This window comes from Myripristis murdjan, chromosome 5, assembly GCF_902150065.1.
Source record: "Myripristis murdjan chromosome 5, fMyrMur1.1, whole genome shotgun sequence".
Lineage (NCBI taxonomy): Eukaryota > Metazoa > Chordata > Actinopteri > Holocentriformes > Holocentridae > Myripristis > Myripristis murdjan.
In genome coordinates, this window is record NC_043984.1 from 38,861,616 (window position 1) to 38,876,615 (window position 15,000).

The 15,000-nt window shown below is 51.0% G+C and overlaps 2 protein-coding genes across 7 annotated transcripts in view; one reads left to right on the forward strand and one right to left on the reverse strand.

The window, feature by feature from the left end:
- rbm39a (RNA binding motif protein 39a) overlaps positions 1 to 10,340 on the reverse strand; it is a 23,399-nt gene extending 13,059 nt beyond the window's left edge. The window contains exons 1-4 of one of the 2 annotated variants that reach the window (XM_030051015.1): positions 10,126 to 10,333; positions 8,237 to 8,300; positions 5,389 to 5,453; positions 1,915 to 1,964 (exon numbers count right to left, since the gene is read on the reverse strand). In XM_030051015.1, coding sequence (XP_029906875.1) covers positions 1,915 to 1,964; positions 5,389 to 5,394 — 56 coding nt within the window. In that variant the 5' untranslated portion in view covers positions 5,395 to 5,453; positions 8,237 to 8,300; positions 10,126 to 10,333. Of the gene's footprint in view, positions 1 to 1,914; positions 1,965 to 5,388; positions 5,454 to 8,236; positions 8,301 to 10,125 lie in introns of both variants that reach the window. The other variant, XM_030051013.1, reaches the window with a different exon arrangement.
- Positions 10,341 to 10,670: 330 nt separating this feature from the next.
- The window catches only part of tsen2 (TSEN2 tRNA splicing endonuclease subunit), a 10,373-nt gene continuing 6,043 nt past the window's right edge, over positions 10,671 to 15,000 (forward strand). The window contains exons 1-4 of one of the 5 annotated variants that reach the window (XR_003928214.1): positions 10,671 to 11,017; positions 12,431 to 12,719; positions 14,396 to 14,462; positions 14,561 to 14,600. Coding sequence is in view for 2 of the 5 variants with exons in the window: in XM_030051018.1 (XP_029906878.1) it covers positions 12,564 to 12,719; positions 14,396 to 14,462; positions 14,561 to 14,600 (263 nt within the window). In the remaining 3 variants the exon portion in view is untranslated. The remainder of the gene's footprint in view (positions 11,018 to 12,430; positions 12,720 to 14,395; positions 14,463 to 14,560; positions 14,601 to 15,000) is intronic. The other 4 variants (XR_003928212.1, XR_003928213.1, XM_030051018.1 and 1 more) reach the window with 4 other exon arrangements.

Below are 15,000 nucleotides of genomic sequence, written 5' to 3' on the forward strand. Positions count from 1 at the left end.
ACAAACAAACAAACAAACAAACTGCCCAAAGGAGCTTTAGGAAAGGTTTCTGTACGTCTGTGCTGTGAGAGCAGAGCAGAGACGCTCAACAGTCTGGAGCCATTTGATGATACAAGTGAAGCAAAAAAAAGAAAGAAAGAAAGAAAGAAAGAAAGAAAGAAAGAAACCCTGATCAGGAACTACGAGGAAAACAAAATCATTCAGGCACACAGATGAAAAACCACCAGACACAGAAAATTACAAACAGCGTCAGAGTATTTCCAGGTGGTTCCTGTTGCCATGGAAACAGTTCAGTGATGTCACGGCGTGGGCGAAGCGTTTGTTTGTATGGGCGGAGCTAACGTCAGCCTGACGCACGGCTAACAGAAACAAGCTGTGTTTGAATTTTAAAATCATCCTGTGGCTCCCGATGTGGATTAAAAAAACTCACCTGTCTCACCTGGCCGGCTGCTGACCTTCATTCAATAACTTTATTAACAACGCGGCTCACGACAATCAGCTGACAGCATCTAATTAGCAAATATTAATTATGAATTAGCTTCTGATCATTTAGAAATAACTATCAGCAGCAGGTGATTTGATTGGTTGTTGCTGGGTTACAGACAGGTGACAGATCCACCTGCTGCTGGCGTCACCGTGGAAGCTTCAATAAAGTTTTTCAATCTTCTTCTCCACCGGCAACACCAGAATTCCTGACTTCTATTCCCTTTTCTATTCTACCCAGTTCAGTTTCTACGGTTACATTTTCACGGCGCCCAGGACAGGAGACACCCGGTGCTCACAGGTACGACGCAGCACCTGCAGGTGGGCCAGGTGCTCTGAGGTCCAAATGAATGAGCAGAGAGTCACTTCTGGTCCTCTGCTCTGCTCCTCCTTCAGACTGTTTCCATCACAGAGCGTCCGCAGGCTGCAGACAGACGCTGTGTGGTGACGCTTCATGACTGACCTGCACCAGCGTGACATCACTCACAGAAACACAGGAGCACCCTGAGGAGCACCCTGAGGAGCACCCTGAGGAGCACCCCGAGGAGCACCCCGAGGAGCACCCCGAGGAGCACCCTGAGGAGCACCACAGAGCGCACCCTGAGGAGCACCCTGAGGAGCACCCCGAGGAGCACCCTGAGGAGCACCCTGAGGAGCACCACAGAGCGCACCCTGAGGAGCACCCTGAGGAGCACCCCGAGGAGCACCCTGAGGAGCACCCTGAGGAGCACCACAGAGCGCACCCTGAGGAGCACCCTGAGGAGCACCCTGAGGAGCACCACAGAGCGCACCCTGAGGAGCACCACAGAGCGCACCCTGAGGAGCACCACAGAGCGCACCCTGAGGAGCACCCTGAGGAGCACCACAGAGCGCACCCTGAGGAGCACCACAGAGCGCACCCTGAGGAGCACCCTGAGGAGCACCACAGAGAGCACCCTGAGGAGCACCCTGAGGAGCACCCCGAGGAGCACCCCGAGGAGCACCACAGAGCGCACCCTGAGGAGCACCCTGAGGAGCACCACAGAGCGCACCCTGAGGAGCACCCTGAGGAGCACCCCGAGGAGCACCCTGACGAGCACCACAGAGCGCACCCTGAAGAGCACCCTGAGGAGCACCCTGAGGAGCTTCTCAAAATAAGGAACGCTCTGAAACAGGTTTCTTCATTTAGACCCAGACACACCGAAGCATCAAGCCTGAGGCTGCAGTGTTTGTCTGTACGTGTGTTTCTTTGTGCTAATCTGAGATGTCACCCACCCGGTCCCAGGACCCCCGTCCCAGGACCCCCGTCCCAGGACCCCCCGTCCCAGGACCCCCGTCCCAGGACCCCCGTCCCGTCCTGCAGGTTTGTGTTTCCCACCTGATTCGTTTCAGTGTCTAAGTGTGTGTGTGGACGGAGGGCCCGTAAAGACAGAGAAAAAGGTGGCGTCTTACTTCTTGCTGCGCTCCTCCTGGCCGTTGGGGCTCGGGGCCTTGGCGTCGTCCTAAGCGGGTCGACAGAGAACAGCATGAGGAGGCAGAGACGCAACATTCAGGTTGTCAGGGAGGGGGGAGGGGCAAGAGAGAATATACACAGCATTTAATCAGTCACATTCAAACACTGTTGTCTGTGTGGTCAGGGTGGGGGGAGGGGGGGCTCTGACGGGTCTGGGTCGGTCGGGTCGGGTCTAGTCAGTCGCGGGTCGGGCCCCGGGCTAGAGTGTGGGCCGCGGCGGCCCGGCTAGGCGGAGCTCCGGCAGCGGCGGCACACTCCACACTCCAGCTCTTTCGCTTCTTCAGCCGAGAGGTTGGGTGTGTCGGTGGGACTCCTCTGACGGGCCCTGAAGCAGACAGGGAGTCAGACGGCTTAGTCACTCAACTGAGCCCAAAACCATGAGCAACACCGCTAAGCCTCACCCTGCACACACACTGCTAGCTCCACCCCGTCCCTGCGCTGCTGCTGACATCACTTCCTGCTAAAGCTCCTCAGGACGGCTGGTTCCTGCCGCTGAGCTCTGACTCGCACCATCTTGTGTCCCAGCTGAGTTAACCCTCCGAGGCTGCACGCCACGCCGCCGCGGGCCGTCCCGCTACCGCATCGCCTGTCTGTCTGCGGCGGTGGTTCTCAACTGGGGGCTCGCGCTCCGACAGAGGAGCGCAGGCACGCTCACCTGCTCGCTGCTGTATGCGTTTTGGAAACTACCGTTCCACGTGGAGGTTTACACGATGGATTCCCCGACGCCGTCCAGCGTTTTTCAGCCTCGCCTGCTGGGCGGGACAGCGGACACAACACGAGTGTGTCCTGACACACCGCTGCCTTCACTGCCTTCACAAAATCTGCCTGAGCGCCTCCTCTGCCTCCTCTGTCCTCTCTGCTCTGCCTGAGCGCCTCCTCTGCCTCCTCTGTCCTCTCTGCTCTGCCTGAGCGCCTCCTCTGTCCTCTCTGCTCTGCCTGAGCGCCTCCTCTGTCCTCTCTGCTCTGCCGTGCGCCTCCTCTGTCCTCTCTGCTCTGCCTGAGCGCCTCCTCTGTCCTCTCTGCTCTGCCTGAGCGCCTCCTCTGTCCGGAGCTTCATGGCTCTTGGTGTGGCTGCTCTCTCCTGAATGGATCTTTCTTTGTTGGTGTATAAAATCCTCATATGTACCGCTCTGGATACAAGCATCTGTCACATGTGAATTATAATTGTAAATTCTGTTTCAATAAGCAGGAATCAGTTTCATCATTTTAATTGGCAGACCTGTGCTAATAGATACTTGCATTATGGGTTTACTGGTCGGCCCTGACACTGTGTGTGTGTGTGTGTGTGTGTGTGTGTGTGTGTGTGGGGACCCTGAGGAGGAACCAGTTGAGAACCACCGTCATGCAGAGTCTCTGTGACTGAGAACCCGCATGTGGAACCAGACGACGCAGCTTCCTGCTCGGGCTCGCTCCAGTCTGTCCTGTCTGAACGCTACGGCAGCCCAGCGAGGACATCTGGATCATCACACCACAGGTACGGATTACAGGTGACTGACTCTTCATTTCAACTCTTCAGCCTTGAGCTCCTGATGTGACTGTATGACGGTTATTCTAGACAACTACACTGAACACTCACATTGTGTGTGCGTGTGTGTGTGTGTGTGTGTGTTATTATTGTAGTTATTGTGATTCATGTACAGCTGAGTTACAGTCTTTCTGCTTCGGTTATGCAGATCTGACCTGGGGGCTGACCAGTCATTGGTTTGTTAGACTGACATGACGGCTCTCCATCTGACAGACAGCAGAGCAAAAGCAAGTGGGCGGGGCCACATCTCCCACAATCAGCTGTTGCCATTGCACATTTGCCTTAAAGACTGGAGGTTCCACTGAGTTTCAGTGTTTCTGGATTTAAAAGCTTGTGAACGTCATCTGAACGCAGCCTGAAGCCAAGAGTTCAAAATCAGCCACAGCAGCTAAACTGAAACAAACTGCATCCTGTGGTTCGATCCAGGACGTCAGAGCTCGTCCTCTCGCAAGAACGCCGCTACTTTTCGTCTTCATGTTTTCATGTGACGCCACGTCTCTAATAACACGCAACACGTGTGTCTGACAGCAGAAACACACACAGACACGGTCTAGCACGGGATTGTCACAATACCAGAAATGCAGTAGTCAATACCAATACCAATACCAGAAAGAAAGAAAATACCGCACAACCCTTCATTAAAATGTCTTAAAGATTCAAGCATTTAAGCTCTCAAGCATTTAAAACAAACAGTAGGACAGCTGTGTTCAAATAACTTTTTAGATTGCACAGAATTTCAACTGCGGGATTCAGCAGAGACACGAGAGAAATATGGGAATAATGAACAGGCTCATGCATAATTAACGCAGAATCCTTCCATCCACGCCTCTCGCTGTTTCTTTAGAACAAACCGAGGCGGAACTGCCGCTCCATCTTTCACACGTTTGTCTCTTCTTCGGCCGCACCTGAACAAGCATAAATTGTAGGTACACCGCCCCGTTAGTCCTGGAACAAGGTGTGACAGCGCGCTAAAGCCTAAATCTAAATAAATACTAAATCTACAATAAATACATCCAGCGGCGACGGTGCCGTAAGAAAACAGGTACCGTCATGTTTCTGGACTATTGGCATCAACTTGGTATTGGTTCTTGTGACATCCCTTGTATAGAATAGCAGTAAGCAGCTTCGATTTGATTGGCTGACGTCACCACGGGTACGGTGGCCAGCGAGGGTCACATTAGTCTCAGCCGGGACACATAAAACATAAAGCGATGTAAACCTGACCCTACACTGTGACTGCACATTATTTACCTGCCACCTGGCTGGTGACATCAATTTATTTACTCAATTTCCACTCAGGGATCAATAACATTTTTCTGATTCTGGTTCAGATTTACCTGCTAAACAAAATGTGGCCACATCTGGCAGGCAAAGGGTGTGGATTTTGGACCCCGCTGACGCCCTTAAACCCCAATAGAGGTCAATCCCTGGACACACTGTGGACATTTTGTGTGTATTTTTAACTATTCTGACTTCTAGTCTGACTGGTTTCTAGTCAGAGTCTTTAGCTCAGGTCGAGAGGATCTGACAGGTAAATAACTCTAGACATCACAATAAGCAGTAAGAGCAGAGCATTTCGACCCCCGGGGGTTAAAGGGACTGGCGGGACACAACATGGTGGCAGCTGCAGCTGTGATGTCATGACCCTAGTGTTGATCTGATTGGTGCATGCAGTGTCTCTGCTCTAACATGACCTTCCTGTGGCTCCTGCCACTCCATGCACTCATACAGGTTTAAGGCATTTACATCAAACTCCCAGCATCGTCTGCATTCCTCTTCAGGGGGCTTGGGCCAATCCAGGGCCATAGTTTACAGTTACCAAGGGAACCACAGTCATGTTACCATGGGGACCACAGTACAGCAATACATGATGGGGGCTTTTTACTACCTTCATGTTTCTGACAGATCACACTGGCATTCAGGGGAGTAGAGGTGAGAAATCGTTAGGCAAGTCTACAAAGAGAGATAGATGGGCATTTATTCATGATAGTCTGTAAAGGAACGGCAGCAGCATCACATCACATCAGCATCAAACAAGCAACATGAGCCCTACTGCAGCAAGCTAGCCTTACACACATACTTTAGTCACAGCAACCTGTCCTCTGCTGGGTGTGCTGGGCTGTCTGGGTCCCACATGGCGCTCAAACATCCTCGTTAGCTGCTCCGTAACCCACGATACTGTGTTTGTGGATCTTCATTCACCTCCACGGCAAAACAGATCCCAAAAGGCTGGGAACACTCATCCAGAACCAGCAATGACTCGTGGCTGGATTAGGGTGGCTGGTACATCCTGCCCCCTTAGTTACTGTTGCTAGGCTGGACAAGGTTTACATGCTCCACACACGACACACACGCCCTTCGATGTATCACGATGACATACACACCTTCATCAAGCGGTGTGACACCAACCATCTCATCCTGAGTGTCACCAAAACTCAGAAGCCGCCATCTGATCCAAGGAAAGTGACACACACACACACACACACACACACACACACACACACACACACACAGACACACACACACACTGATGACCTGGGGAACACAGTGCAGCAGAGACTTGGCTCTTCAGGGTGACGGAGCAGGAACATCCTGCTGATGTTCTCCTGAGAGCAGCAGCAGGATGTGGAGCTGAGCAGCAGCAGAGTCGAGCTGAAGGAAATATTCAGGGCGACGGTGCAGCTGATCAGTCAGATGTCAGCGCAGCGGCTCGCTTTGTAGCAGAGACATAACAGAGAAAAGAAAAATGGAGGACAAGCGGCAGTCCAGAGGCCTGGACCTGCAGCTGGATTTCGGCTTAGTGAGGTCACTTCAGGTTAACCCTGCTGGCTTTTCTGTACCATGAAGGTGGCTTACTTTTTATTGGGCTACGTTGCCGTGGTAACATATGCTGAACACCTAACCTGCTCTGGAGCAGGTGAAGTTCAGGATAAGAGCTCAGCAGGTAGAAAAGCCCCACCTACTGACCAATCAGCTCTCTTGGAAAATGGCCTGCCCATTTTCCCTTTCTTCTTCTTTTATAAAATTAAAATTAATACATTTTACAATTCTTCTTGTATTTTTTTTACTCATGACTCTGCACTGTCCAACCAATAATTGATAGAGTGATGTAATTATTTTTTTTAAAAATATTTTTGAAAATAAATGAGGAGAATTTAATTCAGAGGGTTAAATAAAAGCCTGATAAAATCCAGGCCAGCCTCTGGGCTCCTTTAGGTTTCCATTAGTTTGCTCATATTTAGTATTTAGGCTGGCTGCCCTGAAAAGTCCACATGAGAGTTGGTGCCAAATGTTTTACAGTCTTTAAGTGACAGTGAAATAATATTTTAACCAGCAGAATAAACACGAGGCGTCAGATGCTTTATAAAATGAAATATCAAGATCAGTTGAATCAAAGTGACGATTCTGCTGAAGCTCAAACTGAGGGCTCGTGCCGTCATGGTGGGGAAGTCAGATTATAATCCCACTAATTTATGCATTCACACAGTCGGCGATTTTTTTCCCAGCATTCCTTGCAGCATTCCTTGCGGCTGCAGCTGTGGTGCTTTTTGCCTGGATGATGGATTTATATTCCTTGTATTTATTTCAGATTACTGTGTGCTCCTCCATCATAAAGTATGCGGCTCGGGTGGATTTTTCCTTGTCTGTGATTGGTCGCATGCAGGAAACTCCGCCCTTTTTATGTGAGCGCGCACAGATCTAGATTGGAAAAGCCTGGGTTGAATTAGCGAGTTGATAACCGGCTTTATGGTACCGAAAATCCGGAGTGCGGATGTCTGGTTAAGTGAAGCCAGATAAGTAAGAGAAAGCCCGGGGATGATAATCCAGCTGCATGGGACAGGCCTCAGGTCAGAGGAGGACGTCAGGGCTCTGCTCGCCGTCTGGACAGAGGACAGCGTCCAACGCCAAATCCACGCCGTCTGACCACATGAGGACGTTATGTGATATACAGAGAGAGAGCTGGCAGCGGGGGATCAAACACACAGCGGGACAGGTCTGCCAAAAACTGAAAAAGTGTAAAAACTGAACAAACTGCGGCGTCAGTACAAGGCGGTTAAAGCGCACGGGGCACAGAGAGGCGAGGTCCTGCGCTCCGTTGATCTGCAGGAGGTAGTCGGTGCCGGGTCTGCAGACTTTAACCCCTCGTTTCGGGACGGGACCAGACCGCGGGGCGATCAGCGCGACAGGGGGAACAGGAACGGTTTTGGTTCTGGTGCATGGAGGTGGAGGGCCTTAACACCGTGAGGCTGGAAGACAGCCCTCGCTCGCCGTGGCACCGCGGCGGACAGACGGCTGGTGTGTCCATCTCAGCAGTTTGAAACAAACACACATTTTATACGTTCATGTTCGTCATCTGCTCAATGTAACCATGCCAGCATCACAGGAATCTGACTTTCACTTTTTTCATTCCCAGCTTTGAAAAGCATGGCTCTCATTTGGGAGGCGTCCCGACACCACAGTTACTCTGTGAGCCCGACGGGGCACGAAGCAGCTACTGAGCTACTCGCACCCAGGGAACCAGACAGCACACACACACACACACACACACACACCAGAGGACAGGGTGGGTTTACAGCTCTGTGTCTAACATGTTAAACATTAAATAACCTGGATCAACTGTACTTGTCCAGAGTTTACACCTGTGGAGCTACGCTGTGCTGCTATCAGCTGACAGGTAAAACTAGCACAGAGAACATCACATGACGCTGATGTCAGAGCTGAGGACGGACACCCACCTTCCTGTACGGAGCCTCCAGCATCGCCTCGATGTCCAGGTCATCAGCCATGATGCTGCTGGATCTGTGCGCGCACACACACACACACACACACACACACACACACACACACACACACACACACACACACACACACACACACAGTCAGGTTTGTTCAATCAGCTTCATTTTTAATTCACTGCTCAAAAACCCTGTTACCTTCTGTCAGGATGGATTCTAGCTAGAGCTGGAAGATACAGCAAAAACAAAACAAAAAAATCATACTGAAATGATTTTTTACAGTTATTGTGGTTGTGACATTTTAATAGGAAGTCACTTTTTAATTTTCATTTTCACTGGAAAAGTCAAGTTCACTGGAAAACTAAAATGATGGCGTAATTGTTCCTGGGGTCTGAACCAAACACTCGTTAGTTTTTACATTATTTCTCTCTCTAACCCAGGGGCTCCAGCCAAGACCTCCACCAGCTGATCAGTGAAGTCACCTGGTGGAGGTCTGGATTGGAATGAAAACCTGTAGCCTGTTGGCTTCCAAGGCACATGATTGGACACCCCTGCCCTAAGCGTTTGTTCTTTGCAAGAGGAAATGATTCATGCTCATTTGCATATAGAGTGGGAAGGTGAGATCCACCCTGCGCTCCAAACCTCATACTTCTACTTTTGACTTTTAGTATGTACTGCAGCTGGCCTTACAAAGTATGCAGTGTAGTATGCAGTATGCATGTGTATGCATACTACTGGGACACACTCCATCCGTCCTCCCTGAGCTCCGCCCCTCTCGCTCACTTCCTCCTCCGTCTGTAGCTCCACATTTGAATGTTGTTGTTTCATACTGCGCTGTCCTCCGTCTGATCTCTGATCTGCTGTCTTCCTGTCACTGCTGCTGTAACTGAGCCAGGTGAGGGCCATGTGTGTGTGTGTGTGTGTGTGTTGTCTTCCTGTGGGTGTGGCCTGTACACGCAGCTCAGTCAGTGCGACATAACGTCCACTGTGCAAAGGATTGTGGGTCAGAATGGCCAGAGCAGCATGCTGACATGCAGACTGTGAAATCTGAGCAGATGTAGTAGAACATCCTGGTACTCTTGGCATACTGCATCTGACACACTATGCACTGGGACATACTCATTCTTTTTCTTGCATACTAAGTAGTATGGTAGTATGGGCACTGGAACACAGGGCAGGTCACAGGTGTGCAGGTGAGACACATGCTAATGCCAGGTGTGAGCTGACGGGCTGAGAGCTGTCCACCTGTGCTCAGATCAGCCAGAGGAGCCTCCTGCCAGGTGTGAGCTGACGGGCTGAGAGCTGTGCACCTGTGCTCAGATCAGCCAGAGGAGCCTCCTGCCAGGTGTGAACACGGCGGGCTGCTCTGCTCAGCAACAGGAAGTAAACATTCTCGGCACCGGAAGCTCATGGCAACCTAAGTAGGCAGCGCTCTTTCCCAACTCTTAAACACGTGACTGATCCGGGGTTTAACAGTAAAGTTCAACCTGGCCGCAGCTAAAGGGGGAAATGGAGATTAAATCATAATGTTCCTGAGTTAGTCGCTGCAGCCCCGGTGCACACCGCGGGGCTAGCGCCAGCTAACGGCTAGCCCCGCCGGGCAGGTGAGCGGTGTGTCCCGGGGCCGCCCGCGGAGAACCCGCCGGGTTCCACCAACACCACAGAACCACAGAACCACAGAGAGCGGCTACAGAACTAGAAGCGGAACATGTCAGCTAGCCGTTAGCCGCTGCGCTAATGTTAGCCGTTAGCCTGTCTAACAGCCTGCTTGCTAACAGTAGCATGTTAGCATGTGGGTGCTAGCCGGGCCTCTGCAGGCTCTCCTGCCGGCTGGCGGAGGCTTTACTCGGCTAACTCGTTCGAGGCGTGGCCGCCTGGAGGAGCTTTACCTTGAAACTCGGTGTGAGCAGCAGAAGTCTCCGGACGGTCTCCGTCTCCGGGGTGAGGGTGAGGTGAGGGTGAGGTGAGGGTGAGGGTGAGGGTTAGCTCTGTCGGTCTGTCGCTGCTGCCCGCGCGCCTCCGTGCCCTAATGGCGCATGCAGTGTCTCTGTCAACGCGAGATTTGGAGAGTCAGCCGCGAGATCACAGATCACAGAGGCCTGGATTATCTGCCCTGTTCTGGCCGGATTATTATTCCTCATGATGTGCAGACACAGTGCTGCTGCAGCAGCGTCCGTGTTTTTAACCTCAACATCAAACTAATAATCTCAAACACGATTTGTTACTAATATCGAATATCATTTGCATGGTTTGCATTGCATCTCTGTCACACACACACACACACACACACACACACACACACTGTGTTGTAGCAACAAAGACATTCAGCTCTGGTTTCTTCTTTTTTGCTCCTCACCTATGAAAAGTGTGTGTGTGTGTGTGTGTGTGTGTGTGTGTGTGTGTGTGTGTGTGTGTGAGAGAGAGAGAGAGAGAGAGAGAGAGAGAGATGGGAGATGGGAGATGCAATGCAGATGTAATCTCAATATAATGTAGTCCAGTGTGTGTGTGTGTGTGTGTGTGTGTGTGTGTGTGTGTGTGTGTGTGTGTGTGTGTGTGTGTGTGTGTGTGTGTGCGCGGCCGGCCAGCAGGTGGCGGCAGCGTGCTTCAGTTGGAGCAAACAGAGGCGGAACGTTGGGAGCGGACGCTGTGTGCAGCCGGACAGAATGACGGTGACACCGCGGACTGTGCACGCTAACCGGGGCTGGAAGTGACAGATGATATTTACCTGTCCCGTACCTGAGAGGCTCCGCTGGGTTTGGTACTTTCGGAGCATTTTTCAAAGTGAGTACTTTTACTTCAGTTGATTTTACTGTCGTTTTTTTTTTGTTTTGTTTTGAGCTGCAGGTTAAGAGCAGAGGCTCCCTGTCCCACAGCAGGCAGGGCTCCTGTCCCACAGCAGGCAGGGCTCCTGTCCCACAGCAGGCAGGGCTCCCTGTCCCACAGCAGGCAGGGCTCCCTGTCCCACAGCAGGCAGCTCCCTGTCCCACAGCAGGCAGGGCTCCCTGTCCCACAGCAGGCAGGGCTCCCTGTCCCACAGCAGGCAGCTCCCTGTCCCACAGCAGGCAGGGCTCCCTGTCCCACAGCAGGCAGCTCCCTGTCCCACAGCAGGCAGCTCCCTGTCCCACCGCAGGCAGCTCCCTGTCCTGTACGTGCATGACGTGCCGTACCCTGCAGGCGTGTGGGTTAGGGTCAGGGTTGGGTCAGGGTCAGGGTTAGGGTCAGGGTCAGGGTCAGGGTCAGGGTCAGGGTCAGGGTCAGGGCTCCAGCATGGCCAGAGCCGGCCCTGACGGTGTTGGATGCTGAGCTGAAGTGGATGAACAGCATCCTGACAAAAGTGTTGCTGCTGTCCAGACGGGAGAGGGCAGAGTGGAGCCGTCAAGGTGGCGTCCTCGGTGCTCCTGTTCTGGCGGTAAGCAATTTGAAATGGGTCCTGTGGTCCGTGGGTCCAGACCAGGGTTGGTGCTCTGCAGGGGGTGCAGCCTGGACGACTGCCTCTCGGTTGTCCCTGTCCAAGCGAGCGTGGACGTTGTTAAGCTCATCAGGGAGGGAGGCGTCGCAGGTTGAGGGGGTGTTGCTGGTGGGTTTGTAGTCGGTGATGGCCTGGATGCCCTGCCACATGCGTCTGGGGTCTGAGGTGTTAAAGAACTCCTCAGTCTTTAACTTGTGCCTGTGCTCGGCCCTCTTTGGGCCTTAGTTAGTTAGTTAGTTAGTTAGTTAGTTAGTTAGTTAGTTAGTTAGTTAGTTAGTTAGTTAGTTAGTTAGTTAGTTAGTTTAGTTTAGTTTAGTTGCTGTTTTTTCCCAACATTTTCACTTGATTTCTTTCAAAACTATGGGAAGAAGGCTATGAGTAAATTATCAAGACATGACTTGAAAGTATACAAGAAATTGGTAAACTATTTCAAGAAAATGACTAGAAAATTAGAAAATATTTACTAGAAAATTATGCAAGAAAACCATTTGTAGTGTCTGAAGTGATTTATTTAAAGGATCAGTGATGCTGGATCAGATTTCATGAGTGTAAATGTTTGTGAAAGCATTAGAGTTATTCCTAATTTTGCTGAGGGCCCCTTAGAAGACCCTCAGGACCCCCTGTGGGTCCCCGGACCGCACTGTGAACCCCTGTGATCTATTAGCCAACAATGCCTCTGCTTGAGTAGCAATGTGCTGTACTTTCTCCACCTCTGATGCTAACAGGCTAACAGAGTGAGACCAGGACCGGACGTCAGACCAGGACCTTCAGCCCGGGCCAGGTCGGCGGCGGGGCGGGTCCAAGGCTGGGTCCGGGCGGCTCCGGACACAGAGCCGTGGTGGGTCCAGGTGGGCCAGCATGCTGGCAGATTTCCAGCCCCCCCGGCGGCGGTGCCGGGTTCAGGAACAGTTTGAGGCTCCTCTTCCTCTGGACGGCGAACACTTCCGGGCCGTGCTGCTCGGCGGGCACGTGCTGGTGTGCACGCCCACACACATCCAGCACATCTACAGCAAGGTGCGTGCACGGACACACAGGTACACAATACGGTGGTGGGGGGAAGGGGTGGGGCGGGCTAAGTTTGGCTGTTAGAGCCCGGGACAAAATTCTGACATTCAGAAATTTCGGAGAACCATCTCACAATGTGACCGCTGCTACGACCTACATCTGCTAACCAACCAATAGGAACACAGCATCACATCACATGACGACACCGATCAACACGACACTGCAGTTAAACCCGATGATGGAGGTAAAAAGAGCAAAACCAAAAGTTTTGGAATCCAAAAAAAAAAAAGAAAACGACCAGGTCTACACCCCCCCCCCCCCCCCCCCCCCCCTCCTCCTCCTCTTTGTGTTTTTGTCCAAACACATTAATGGCACTCTATATTAATAATTAATATTAATACGTTAATACCACTAAATATAAATAATCAATGTTAATACATTAATACTGCACAATATTAATACATTAGTATCACTTAATATTGATAATCAATATTAATACATTAAAACCATGTGATATGAGATTGAGATTTGAGATTTGATTTATTGGTCCCTGTAGGGAGATTTGTCCTCACTGACTGTGCGTAACAAAGAGGGCAACATTGCACATGACAAGGCAGACATCAACAGTAACAACATGTGACTAAACATAACAGTGAAGCGATAACACAGAGCAGTGGCAGACAGACAGATGAGTGGGTTCTGCTGTTCAGACAGCTGTAGCTGCAGGGATCAGGCTCTTCCCAAGGCGAGCCCTCCTCACCTTGATGGTTCTGTACCTGCGCCCTGAAGGTAGGCATGATGTGCTGGTGCAGTGGGTGAGTGATGTCTTGTGCTCTGGTGTTTGCTAAGCGGGTGATGGACTTGTTATTTTAGCTCAGACCTGCACCAGGTCATTACTGTGATGACAGTTACTGTCCAACAGATTCATAGTCGGTCGATTTAAGATTACAGTGCACCCTTTTTTCTAACGTTAGCTAGCGCTCTTATTTTGACAGAAAAGGGAAGTGCAGCACAGTTATTGTGTGGCTAACTGTTTACTGCTGCAAAAATAAGGTGAACAGCCTTATTTTGGGTTACCTCAAAATAATGCAAATAATCACCCGGCGGTTATTCGGGTGGGTGTTTAATACGCAGAATGGGTGCAGACCCCAGGAGTTTATAAGAACCAGGTGGCTGTTTGCAGCCTGGTGATTAATTGGTGAAATATGGTAGATATTAACAAATAAACATCGCTATTGCAAAGCTCCATTCTCGCTGAGCTTCATTCTTTACCACTACAAACTGATCACATACACTGATGATGTTTTCTTGTATATTGACCTATTGACCTGCGTCGCAGCCAATCAGATTCAGCCGTGTGATCGTTGTACGGTCGACACACATCAGCGGCGCTCGCAGTTAACCTCTCAGATTTCTGAAATCTCCCACTCTGCAGGCGGCAGCAGTTCAGTTTCACAGGAGGAGGTTCAGGCCCCTTCAGGGCCTGAACCTCAACATGTGAAGATGATGACAGTCACTTCATGCAGAGGCTCTGGGTTTGGGGCCCCTGAGCTCTGGGGCCCCTGGGCCCGATAAGCCCGTTCAGTGATCCATTCAGGGCCTCAGCAGCTGATCTGATGTCATGTCATGTCATTTGGGATGTTATTAATCTGATGTAATCTGATGTAATCTGATGCGATGTTCAGGGTTACTTTGGGAAAGGCGTCCTGTCCCGGGCCAGACCAGACCACAGCATCTCCAACCAGTGGGAGGGTGAGTTTAACAAGACAACACCAGCATAGCACTGATGCCACGATGGTGAGCACGGCTCCTGTCAATCAGACTGATCCCGCCTCCTTCCTGTGTTCCAGAGCACGGCGGCCTCTTTCTTCCTGTCATCTCACACTCCAGGTGAGTCACCAGTCACATCCTGCGTCTGCACCAATAACCCGGTCAACATAATCAATGGATGTTTTAGAAGCTGACCGCAAACATTTCAATCCAATAAGTTTGGCTGAGATCAGCAGGGCGCCCCCTGCTGGGTGCTGATTCAATACGTGTTGGGATTCTCTAATTACTGCCATTTGATGTTACCATATTGTGTGACTTTGCATTTTTATTTTTTTACACTCTGGACTGTGGAAAACAGCTGAGTCATGCTTCTAGCATCATGAGCTCCTCAGTCAAACTGACCCTGATCTTTTACCATTTCTTGCAGCATAAAGACAGAAAGCAGCAACAAAAAGCATTTGGTGTTTTTTCTGAGGAATCTCAAGCTGATTTGCTGGTCCACTTCTCATACTAACTCATC